Raw genomic sequence first — 12,529 nt, 5'->3', positions numbered from 1 at the left:
TCCCCCTCCCCCTCTCCCTCCCCGGCGAGGGAACAACGACAGAGCCAGGCCACCGCTGCCGTTGACAGCATGCTGGTGTATGACGAGGCCCTGCAGCAGCATCGCCGCCTCCTCAGCAAGCTGGACCTGGAGGAGAAGAGGAGGCGCGAGGCCAGGGAAGGAGGTGAGGAGAAAGATGTGCTTCTGTGTGTATTTGACTCTGAAGTCCTTCGTGGTGCATCCAGCTTGGCCGGGCTCTCTGACAAACACGATTGGCTGCGTTCACAGCAGGGAAGGCAGAATGGAGAAATCACCTGTCAAGGGCTTCTACCAGAAATATGGGGAGGGGATGGGGAGCCTCGCCACTACGGCCTCCCCTACCCCTCCCCTTCTTTTTACATGAGTTGGGCATTGTCATCAGTGGCTTGCCTCGCTAATCATTAGACTCCCAACCCACATCTCCTGGTATCGAATCCCACTTGCGCCACTATTTCTGTGCCAACAGCAAACAACTTTTTTCCCCGATAAAGTAAAGTTTTAGACCGCAACAGAGTCCGACATACATAGCTGGTTAAGACTCACCCGTGGATTCCGCATGCATTCAAGGGGTTGGACTGCTATGTCTGACAGACATAGTTGAGGGGTGATATGTCCTGTGTGCGCTGGGAAGCCAGCAGGGGAGGGCGATCTCTGTGACTCCTACGGGTCGGTCTGGGTGCTTGTTTAGCAGGGAGCAGAACTGTGAGGGATAGCTTGTTCTCTCTCTCTCTCTCACTCCTCACTGTCAGGTGAAAAGAAGTGGCTGCTATCTGTGTCACATGTATGGGACGAGTATGTGGATGTCAACAGCCTCCCACATGGCCAAACAGTGGGGGTCAGCGACCACATGGGGCAAGATGAGGGGAATTGGCATAATGACTAAATTGGGAGAACATTTAAAATTGAAGAAAGAAAAAAAGAGATCCTGAAAAAAAGAAAATAAATGAGAGAGGTTGGGAGCCCAGAGAGAACTCTGGAGATTAAAGAGAGGCAGAACTCTGGCGGAGGTACAGTATAGTTACAGCAGGGAATGACTAACCCTTTAATGATGTTAAAGATTAGAAGGTTGGATGTTCTTTTTTCCTCTTTACCCATGAGTCATTAGTGTGTTTCCCTCCCTAGGTTATTACTACGACCTGGATGAGTCATACGATGAGAGCGACGATGAGGACGTTAAGGCACATCTCAGGAGGGTAACGGAGCAGCCCCCGCTCAAACTGGACACGTCCTCTGAGGTGCACGCACGCACGCATGCACGCACGCACGCACGCACTCACGCACGCACTCATGCACGCACGCACCCACGCACACACGCACACACACGCGCACACACACACACACACACACACACACACACACACACACACACACACACACACACACACACACACACACACACACACACACACACACACACACACACACACACACACTCATTCCCAGTGGTGGACAGCCCCAGTGCTTGAGTAAAAGTATAGATACTCAAGCCCTCAAATATTACTCCAGTACAAGTGAAAGTTTACTCAGTGACAGACTTCATGTTTCAGCTGTGTATGGAAGAGTCCCGGGGCGGGCGGTTCTTTTGGCCGCGGGACCCCACATCTTAAGGCCCAGGAGGGGTGCTTAAGGGTGGGCACTCGGGGACGGGCGGAGCGCCTGGTTCCCCATGGCCAGTTGTTAAATCGTTAGAGTATGGAAGAGTCCCAGGGGCGGGCGGTTCTTTTGGCCGCGGGACCCCACACCTTAAGAACTGCATTTTGGCACTGTGTACCAAAAAAGTTCAATGTCAATTTAAGAATGTATAATGAATAGTGTATCACAAATTAGCATCTCCAGCCGATAGGTCAGAACAGGTTTGGCGACGTGCGAATGGAGGGACCATTGAAAACAACGGCGGCTTGCATGCTGTGTTTTGCATGCACATGGGCTGCCAATGTAGGCTATCATTTGGTGTTTTTCTTGTTTTTTTGCCACCGCTCTTTGAAGTTAGACTGCAAGCTCTAAACTGACTTCGCCTCTGGACCCTACACCGTGATCACACACACACACACACACACACACACACACACACACACACACACACACACATGCTTCTCTGCACAGCGCGTCTCTCGGTCTCTACACTCCTCGACAACTCCATGCAGAGAGATAGCTCCGCCTCTGCAAGCTGCACTCTGGTTGTGGCGATGAGATGTGTGTGACTGGCCAATCACAGCTGTGCGTTGCTGTGTTGTGCCGTCACAGGGTGTGGCATGTGAGCATTCTAGCCAATAAGGGCCCTGTGTCACGTGTGGAGAATTGTGTAGGTTAGTGTGTGTGGTGTAGCCGAATTGGGTGGTGAGAACATGAGGAGGATGTTGCACAGCAATCGGTGACTACATTAATAAGCTGTGTCCTTCCCAACATGCAGTGCGGGGGCTATGGGGAGGCTAGGTGTGTGTTTTGGGGTAAATGTATTAAATGTGGGTATTACACGCAAGTCTTTGCGCGGGTCAGGCGCGCACATTTGTGCGGGATCGGAGGGTGTTTTTTCCCAGGTCCCGGGAGGCTGGCCGTGCTCGTGTGTGATCGTGTCCATGGAAGTGTGCAGCAGTGTTGCTCGTGACGCGCAGGTTTTATCTTGTAATATAGATAGTACTGGAGTACTTGGTTTTAATTACATGCTTTAAAAAAATACAAATTAGACATTTTATTTTGAATATCAATCTATTGCTGTGTTAAAATGTGGACATTTAAAATCACAATTCAAAGATTTTCCAACTAAACCAAAACCACTTTGTTACTGTCCAACACTGTTTCCGTGTGTCTCAGAGTTATAAAACACTTCCTCCGTCTCTGCGTGCAGAAAGTGGATTTCTTGCGCGTGTGCGGCCTGACCACGCTCTCCCACCGCGACGAGCTTCTGGAGAGGAAGAGGAGGAAGAGGAGGAGGATGCTCAGGGAACGCAGCCCCTCCCCACCGGCCGTGCGTGGCAAGAGGAAGTCTTTGTCCCCCGTGACACCACCGCCCCTCACCACCCCCTTCACCGCCGAGCAGATGGACGACGCCCCCGAACTGGCGGAGAAGAAGGACTTCCTCCGCCTGTTCAGTCTCGCCCACGTCTCCCCACAGCAGAGAAGAGGTGAGAGACCGCGTTCCAGGGGGCCATTTGAGCCACCATATTGTTTCAATGATGTCACTACAGGGTTTTGTCAATTTGTCAATCAAGTCCTAGGTTGCCATGGTTACAGGGAGGGCATTTAACCCTGTCCCTAATGAGGTGCAGGTGTTGCCAGTGGCAGAGGCAAACGGTTTTAGACCGTGTTCTGATGATCTGTATCCTGTGTGGGTCGACGGTTTACCTTGAGCAGCTAATACATATCATTTAATATGAACTCAGTGAACATTTGGATATCAGTTTCTGGAGCACATGTTTGAACTTCCTCGGCAACCAGAAAATTCATGTATTCGTTAATAATATAGCATTCAAATTGGTTTAACTACTTTTAACTCGATAGAGCAGTGGTTCTCAAACTCGTGTACCGGTGGTACTGTACATGTCCTGTGGACCGGTGGGGAACCTCTGTCAGATTTTCTGATTTTTATCGATAGTCCCTTGCAGCATCTCATTTTCAAGCAGAGATTGAAAATGAAGATACATAAAACATACAGTACACAGATACCGATAATATACAGATACATACAGCTTGCTTCATAAATGACACAGAGTCACATACCTGACAAAATCGCCGGGCTGAAATGTCTATTTTTGGAACACAGTTCAGTCTGTTCTTATAAAAATGATAAATGGTGCAATTAGGTAGCGCCTACATAGATTGTGCATTGTATTTACACACGCACGCACACACGCACGCACGCACGCACGCACACACACACACACACACACACACACACACACACACACACACAGTGGGTCAGTGTCATCCATTTGCTGTCCTGCTAGTGGCAGCAGCAGTCATTTGTTCATGGGCTCTCTTGTCTCTCGGAGTGTGAAGTGAATGACAGCCGCTCTCATTTTGTCCACTGCTGTGTAGATAAAGAGAAGACTGAGGAGCTGCTGAGAGCCATACAGCACAAGACTGTGACTTTAGACACAATCAGATACAAGCCTTTACCTCTGTGTAGCAGCCCCCCTGCGCCCTCAGCTGGTGAGACGCACACACACGCATAGGGATGGAGCCCGGAAATCGGGTCCATAATCACAAACCCGGTTCGGCATTTATCAAGTCCCGAGTATCAATAAGCTTATCGGGTATATCCGCAGCAGCTGACGTCATGGGCCGCTGGCTCGGGGGGGGGGGGGGGGGGGGTGAAGCGCATCTCCAGCCGTTAGGTGTGAACGGTTTTGCCGACGTGCGAATGGGGGACAATTTAAAACAAAGGCGGCTTGCTGTAGTTTGCTGTAGTAACAGAAATTTGTATGCACAAGGGCTGCCAAACTAGGCTATCTTTTGTTGTTTTTCTTTCTCCCCCTCTCTTCGAAGTTAGACTGGACAAGGCTAAGCTCTAAACTGACTGGGCCACGGTGGACTGACGCTCATGCCGTGGGTGGAACGAGTGGAAAAGTTTGTTTACATTTTAAAAGACAAGAGGGGAGCTAAGTGCAATAATGTAGCACAGTTGTTAACTTAATTAGTAGGCTACATGCACGAAAGGGAACATTTCGACAATGCATAGGCATCGCCGCATCTGTCAATAATGCATTGTATTAAACCCAAATGCGATACCTTTGCATGTCTGCACCGAGTCGAAACACGGGAGCCGTCAGCTGCTGCAGCGAAACAACAATCCTGTTCCACCCAAGGCATGCGTGGTTTGCTTGTCTTGCTACCCAGAAAGACTCCGTTGCCATCATTCATAATCCAATTCCGTTTGGGAAACTCAAAACTCCCTGCCAAAGTTAAAATAATAATTCGACTTCTCAGTCTGTAGATCTACAAGCTCACAACGCGGTGCAACCAGACGCAGTGTGAGCTTGTAGATTGGCTATTTTTGGTGCTTGACACCGTCGTACGATGACGTATACATTATGCTTTTAAAGTGACATAGTACACAATTAACTCTGTACTGTATTTCAAGACCCTAGTAAAATGTAGCGCAAGGGTTGTTTTGGATGGTTAAAATAAGAACATTATAGAAATGTATGTGTGTGTGTGTGTGTGTGTGTGTGTGTGTGTGTGTGTGTGTGTGTGTGTGTGTGTGTGTGTGTGTGTGTGTGTGTGTGTGTGTGTGTGTGTGTGTGTGTGTGTGTGTGTGTGCCACGTGTCATGGCATACACACTCTCACAACTGGCCAATAAAAATAAGGTTCTGTTCAGAATGTATTGTCTCCCAGCTTTCCACAAAATAATAGCAAATGCTCGATAGTGGGCTTGATAAGGACCCGGCTCGATAAGGTGATCGTTATCAATAAAAATGAACGAGCTCCATCCCTACACACACACACACACACACACACACACACACACACACACACACACACACACACACACACACCAGCGTGTGTGAAGCTACCAAGCAAATCCCATGCTTGTAGCTTCGCATCTTTTACATCTGCCCATGTGAACGCACCATTAGTCTTAGTCTTAATGCAGAAATGTTATATAAAGCATTCTTATTTATTTCCATGCAGGTGACTCCTCATCGACCCCCGTGTCGTGTCAATCAAATGGACAACACTACCCAGACTCCCCCAGCCCGTCCCCTCCCTACTCCCAGCACCACAACAGCCTCCACACAGACGCATTCAAGCACCCCGTCGTCGACACCCCGCCGGCACCCGGCGGTCCCCCGCCCCTGGCCCTGCATCATCATGAAAAGGGTGGATTCATGGAGGTTCAGCCAACCAAGAAGCTCCAGGGCCACCAGAATGGCGTAGTCACTTCTGCCCAGAGAAAGGAGTCCCATCTGGGGCAGAACGGGCGGAATCGCCCCTGGGAGAGGTTCACCCCGGAGGCCTTCGCTCAGCACTTCCACCAGGCAGTGCTACAGTCCACACACAACAGCACAATGCACAACAAAGGTTAGCCTCTCTTGTTTCTTGCTCACACAGGCAAAAGGTTTATAAGAAGGGGCATTCCACCCCCTGGTGTTGGCTGTAGGTAACACAGAATCAGAATCAACTTTATTGTCACATTCACAGTTTTACATAAAAAAGTGGGTGAAACTCGTTTTTGTGCATAGTTTTTGTGTAAAAAAAATGTAATTTTTCCCAAGAAATACAAGAAAAGATAGGGGGGAGGGGTTAAGGAGATCAAGGCAGGAAAGAAGAAGGTTTGAGCCTTTTTACAACAAAAAGTACAAGTAAATATATATAGGTTCAAGAAGAGATAAGAGAAGAGGTTTCTACGTGAGTAACGTGACATATATGTAGAACAGTTTAACTTTGACTCAAGTAGGCTACTGAGGTTGAGTACGTTGTCCACCACTGGTGATGAGCTGTCGGCACTTGGCGGTCGATGGGAACCGTAACATTATCTCTGTTTTTCTCGTCAGGCGTTTCAAACTGTGTCCCCGAGGCCACCTCAAAGGGGGACCACTCGCGGCCACACAGCATCTCGCCGCTGAAAAGACCAAACGTCCACCACGCCCCCCAGCACTCCCACGTCAACGGCCACCGTCGTCTCCACCCCCCGCCGCCTCACCGGGACCCCCCAGCAGGGCTGAAGGAACACCTGTCTGAGGAGGAGGAGGAGGAAGAGGAAGAGGGCGAGTCTGGGCAGGAGGAAGAGGAGGATGAGGAGGAGGATGGGGTGGAAGACAGTCCTAGGAAGTGGCAGGGGATTGAAGCGATCTTTGAAGCCTACCAGGACTACATGGATGGTGAGATTTCCTCACTCAATACAATTATATACACTATGTGTGTTGTTGACCATTATTGTTCCCTAGTAGATTCATAAAGGCCATTTAGTCTTATACATATTGTTGCTGCTGGACAGAAAAATGCTGTATGTCATCTTTACGATTAACCTATATATTTATTCTACTTTCTTTTCAGAATGTAGTATAGAGAAGCAGGTTCTCCACAGTCAGTGCAAAAGGCTTGAAGCTCAGAACTACACCCTAACCAGAACGGCTGAACAGCTCTCTGTGAATATGGGGGTAAGTAGTACCTCTGACTGACTGTCAGCTTCACTACATGATCCCTTTATTTTCCAGACTTAAAGGAATGTATGCCTGTGCAGACATTCTGTTCCTTCCTTTAATATCAATTACAGTATATGCATTGTTCATTTGTCAGGACTTGGTAAGTCAGAGGCAGAAGGTGAGAGAAGAGAGAGAGAGACTGCAGGCCCAGCTCGAGCACTTCAGGAGGTGTCTGACACTTCCCAACATGCACTGGGGCAGGGGGGGGCACATCAATGGACACAACCCGAGGTGACCCCTGCGCTCGGTGCGCACAACTTCACCTGCCACTGAAATCCCCTGATGGAGACACCGCTGACTGACGGTGAAGAGACTGTAGCTGAAATAGGACAGCCGGTCAGCGCTTTGTCTCCATACAGTACTTGAAGCACTTGGAGCAGCCGCTTACTTGTCTTTAAATGTTGTCGGCCAATCAGTGCTGCTACATTGACTGTCCTCAAGTGACCATTGTCTGTGCATTCTGATTCTGCAACGCACACCTCATTACTCATGGATTGTTAGCAACACTGTGTAGGTGTCACAATACATTATCTCTGATAGAATAATGCTAACCCCTCACACTTGTAGTTCCCTTGTTGGCTTTAAGGATTTCCTACCAGTTAGCTCCTACTGTATCCAATTTGCATTTTGACTGTATTTATCCAGTCAATAGATTTTTGTGGAATTGACGTGGCACAAACCGGTGTTCTCCCCTAGACTGTGAAGCCCGGAGATTACCTCCGGACTAATCTCTTGGTACATGCACAGATGGTGAATGAAGGAATCATAGCTCACCTCAGGCCTTAAACTTGAGAGGATGCACTTGAAAAATGAAAGTTACAAGCTACTTGACCTTGTCCTGAGTGGCAGCATTATCGTATGTACCAATTACTGTACCTGTCTGACCGCAGTAAGCCTGTGTGCAAGGAAAGGTTCTACAGAGGATAGGTGAACAGCTAAAGGCAAGTTTCCTTTAAGAGAATGGAGCAACTGTATCGGTAACAATGTTGTTTTTTTGTTTTGTTTAAGTTTATTAACTTTTTCCATTGATAATGTCAATTGTGTTAGACTAAGTATTTTGTAATATGTTTATTATTATTTCAGCCATTCGTTGTGTGGGAAGCCATATGTTTTCTTTGAATTGCTGCTGGTCAGAATTAAATGTCCAGAATAATAGTTTTGAGCATATTTTATGTGTTGCTTACATTTTTGGGAGGATGACGAAGATGCACTGGAAACATGAAGGACAAGATAAGCAGTCTCAAGTCTGTCTGTCTTGGAATATTATCATTGTCATCACCATTATTATCACCCCTAACTACCCTTCCTAATCCTCCCAGTTGTACCTGTAAACTTGAAAAGAATATCAATGATTTTTTTAATAGGTCTTGTTACATTACTCTAGCTATGAGACGGACCTGGCTCTTTTTTTGTGTACTTTTGCACCATTCAACAGCTAAGTGTAATTACTTTTTGTCAGAAGACAGGAGAGGACAGTTATTTTGCAGTTCCCAAAGACAAATGATGATTAACACCTGAATAGCATTGTCACACAAACTATAAATTAGTCTTAGGCTAACACATCATTACTCTTAAATATTTGACATGAACTGACATAACTGACACAAACTTTCTCTGTATGACAGTAGTTAAATTATGCTATATTTGTGGACAGTAATGCATCATACACTCTGCATATGATATTCACGGGTATAACGGTAAATCAGGACAAATTAGTTATCTTTACCTGACCCTCCTCCACACTGCATCACCTGTCCAGTCTCCTTTACCAACATGTGAAATCACGTCTATTTGTTTCAATCACTCATTACATAATATATTGGCTTGTACAATTATAATGAACTATTTATTAACATATATTTGCTGTACATTTGGATGGAAAGGTTCCATTAAAATGTTTGTAAAATGTGGTTTATTGGTTATTATTTATACCAGGGAGTGGGGGACATGCAATAACACTATGAACAACTGGAATATACAATGATTAGCAATTTTATTTTATATACAATACATTGCAAATACTGAGACAATTGTAAGAAAAAGTAAGAGAGGCTACTGTATTATTCACATGTCACATGTGTGTCCCATGTGACAAAGTACACATTATAGGTTTAGGCAGCATGCTAATTAAAAGTGGAAAAAGAAAGCACACAAAGACATTCTTGTCTTCTTAAAGCAGGCCACTGTGAGACAAACCAAAGCCTGACTCTCATGGGAATGTCCAGGAGCTATTCATTAGGGTTCTGGATGATTATCAGCAAAAACTCCTTGTCTGCAGAACAACAGAAGAAAAAGTGGGGTGAGAAATGGTAAGATAGTCAAATAAACAGCAAATGACAGTATTACTTTTAAAGGAGCACTTTACACATTTTCAACCTTTATTAATTTTATTGGCCAATTAAAAAACTGCACAGTTTCTTACTCTGCGTCTCATAATTGGTGGGAGGTCAGAAACTTGACTACCAATGACATCGACAGTTTTTAGAAAATATAGCCCTTCTCTTCCTGGAAAGTTGCCACGCTGAAATATAATCCATTGTTCTTAACCACTTAAACTCTCTAAATACTTGGTCATTATGTGGAATAGCAAAAATAATGTATTCTAAAAGCTCACAACAACACGTCACCATGCGATGCATTTTGAGTTTATAGATCTATTTGTTACTTTTTAATTTATATAAAAAAGAAAAGAAATAACGTTCTATTTTTTAAAACGTTCTGGTCAAAATAGTGATGCCAGGTTGCAAGTGGTTGATAGCAATAATAACAACTTCCTTAATATGCATCTATTTAGTCATGTCAACGATTTCAATATATCGTTGCTGTCGGGAGGAAACCTAACTACATTTTTGAGATATTTGTATTTCTTTGCATAATGGCAAGTAGTAAAAACCGCTTTGGACAAAACCTCTTAACTCCATTGGACCCTCAAACTGTCTTCTAAAGCGACTTACTCCACCACCTCTCCCCCTCTCATGCACGTAATTGACACCAACTTTGATGAGGCTGTATTGCTGTATAGGTATCAGAATTTCAACAAGTGAAACAAATTGCTTGCCACTTGCCTGGTGCCACCATGATCTCATGTTTCTTGGAGCGGATCCGGAGGAACGTGAGATCGTTCTGAGGGTCGATGTCTCTCACGGTGCTCCTAGCCTTCATGGTCAGCTGGTGCAACAGTCCTGCATACTGGACTGTTGTGGAATTATCTAAGGTCGTTCTGATTGGAATACCTGAAACATGCATAAGGATTGATATTACAGCATATACAATTAAAAAAAATATATATATATATATATTTATATATATAAATTAAAGTCTAGAGAAGAGATGGGCCACTTCACCCCTTTTGCAACCAAATCTTATTTTAATGACATTTGAAACTTTGGGAGACAAGAAACAGTTTCCTGTTTTTTTTTATGTGCGTTATATGTGTTTTTAGATATTTTCAGAGTGTCTGTGATGTCACAGACACTGGTCTCACTTCCTTCCTGGACTACATGGTGTCTCAGTAAGACAGCCCTGCCCCTCTCCACAAGGTAGGGTGAGTGCACCAAAGCATTATGGTGCACGATTATGAAATTATGACCGATATCCGATTATTTGCAGGGTCATATCTGCCAATACCGATTCTGACCGATTCGGAATTCGGATATTATACAGAGGACCACAATGGAAACAAGCCTAGCCCCTAGGGTCTTGGCCCAAAGCCTGTTAATAAAGTATTCAATCAATCAAGTATTAAATGTAAAATCTTGCCATTGACGGTCACATTATTATTGTGTCATCAATATTGGTGAAAAATAATCTGGATTATTTTGAGACCGAACTGATACTGATATGGTGTTTTTATGGCCGATTCCGATACACTACCGATTATATCGAGCATCTCTACATTATGGTCATTGTAGTAATCCACCAGATCATCATTGTTATGATTAAGATTATGTAGTACAGAATTCAGAGTAAAAGTACTATGTTTTCCCTGGTTTTCCCAATGCAATCTTATGGAAGCAGTACCGTGCATGCGAACGGGAGTTGACTGGACTACATTTTTATTTAAAGCCTGATTTAAGCAGTTGTTTCACCCCTGACTAAAACTTGTACCTGCTGGCCTTAAGTTTATCAACTGTATCTCGGTTCTGATATGTTTACTTTTTGGAAACAATACTGTGAAAAGGGTTTAATCCACTGTTTGTGGACGGGCTCGACCCAGCTAGACCCCATTTCGACCTGGGCAGGGATATCACTCTCGTAGATATTGAGGTTCCAAACGGAGCTAGCATAACTGCTGTAGAGAAAGCACTCATCCATGAAGTTTGAATATAGTAGGTTTTTTGACATACCTTCGGCATTAACAACTATTGTTCCAATCACACCTTTGTGTGTCTGAATCCTCTTCAACGTTTCCTCAACTTCAGCCTATAGGACATAGGAGAGAAAATGTATGTCAGCAAAAAAAAAGCTGTTATGTTCCAACCAAGCACACAAAAAATTAAATTATAATGTAACATTACTTCAATATAGACCTATAACAAGATCATGAGTTAAAGCAATTCAAATGTTCTGATTAGTTAACTAAAGCAGTGCTTCTCAAATATTTTCATATCAAGCCTATCAACCAAATGAATATGCAGGCCTTTTGAGCGTCTCCCTAGGGAGGTCCTCGATGCACGTCCCACTGGAAGGAGACCCCAGGCAGACCAAAGATCAGATGGAGGGATTATATAAATACACAGCCACAGACATACACTCCCAAGACTCCTTCAAAACCACTCTCAAAGAGCACTTACGGACAGCTGCAATTCAAAACTGGCCCCTGTAAAAAATTAAAGCTGTTGCCCCCGCTACCCAACTACGGATAAGCGGTTGAAGATGGATAGATTGATTGATTCGAGGACCCCCATCTGAAAATATATTGTGCCGGGGAGTGGAGTATGGCGGTCCACCCAGTGGAGCTTGTAGATCTGCTATTTTCAAAGTGGTTTAACAGATTTTGATGCTCATTGATTTTGATGCTATATTAACTCATTTCGCTTGGGACCCCTCAACAATGACAACAGGCTGACCCCAGACCTCAATTTATGAACCACTTAACTATTGAGAGAAATAATAAACGGACGTTTATTTTTTAGTTTATTTCTGATTTATTTCTGTTATTTATTATTTCTCAGTTAAAGTAGACACTAGACAGCAGTCTCTTAGTCTTACCATAATGACAACAGCTTGTTGACGGTCCTCCTGGCAGCTTCTCTCTTCTTCGTGTTCGTCTGTTGCCAAGAGAAACGGATACAAGTCGAGCGGATGTGAATACTGTAGATCTGCTGTCATTGTGTGGGAGATCTCGCGTTGCTGCAGTGGAATT

General features: G+C 44.8%; 2 protein-coding genes across 6 annotated transcripts in view; one reads left to right on the top strand and one right to left on the bottom strand.

Annotated features, from left to right (window-relative positions):
- The window catches only part of LOC310857937 (genetic suppressor element 1-like), a 47,950-nt gene extending 39,631 nt beyond the window's left edge, over nt 1-8,319 (top strand). For 4 of the 5 annotated variants that reach the window (XM_083763962.1, XM_083763964.1, XM_083763961.1 and 1 more), the window contains exons 10-17: nt 1-163; nt 1,141-1,253; nt 2,864-3,140; nt 4,054-4,167; nt 5,651-6,040; nt 6,514-6,840; nt 7,016-7,119; nt 7,259-8,319. The exon at nt 1-163 is cut by the window's left edge and continues 199 nt beyond it. In XM_083763962.1, the coding sequence (XP_083620088.1) occupies nt 1-163; nt 1,141-1,253; nt 2,864-3,140; nt 4,054-4,167; nt 5,651-6,040; nt 6,514-6,840; nt 7,016-7,119; nt 7,259-7,399 (1,629 nt within the window). In that variant the 3' untranslated portion in view covers nt 7,400-8,319. The remainder of the gene's footprint in view (nt 164-1,140; nt 1,254-2,863; nt 3,141-4,053; nt 4,168-5,650; nt 6,041-6,513; nt 6,841-7,015; nt 7,120-7,258) is intronic. The other variant, XM_083763965.1, reaches the window with a different exon arrangement.
- A 1,073-nt stretch (nt 8,320-9,392) lies between these two features.
- LOC310857681 (dynein light chain roadblock-type 2) lies at nt 9,393-12,410 on the bottom strand (the record flags this gene model as incomplete). The annotated part of the gene is made up of 4 exons (XM_083763468.1): nt 12,376-12,410; nt 11,511-11,586; nt 10,230-10,397; nt 9,393-9,436 (listed from the first exon to the last, which is right to left on the bottom strand). Exons 1-4 carry the CDS (start codon nt 12,376-12,378, stop codon nt 9,393-9,395), a joined length of 291 nt encoding a protein of 96 aa, XP_083619594.1. The 5' UTR covers nt 12,379-12,410.
- Between the last annotated feature and the right edge of the window lie 119 nt (nt 12,411-12,529).

The sequence above is a fragment of the Protomyctophum parallelum genome (genome assembly GCF_964188405.1).
Source record: "Protomyctophum parallelum genome assembly, chromosome: 4".
NCBI classification, from domain to species: Eukaryota; Metazoa; Chordata; class Actinopteri; order Myctophiformes; family Myctophidae; genus Protomyctophum; species Protomyctophum parallelum.
The sequence above is the reverse complement of the archived record's forward strand: the minus strand, read 5'-3'. Positions and strand labels throughout refer to the sequence as shown.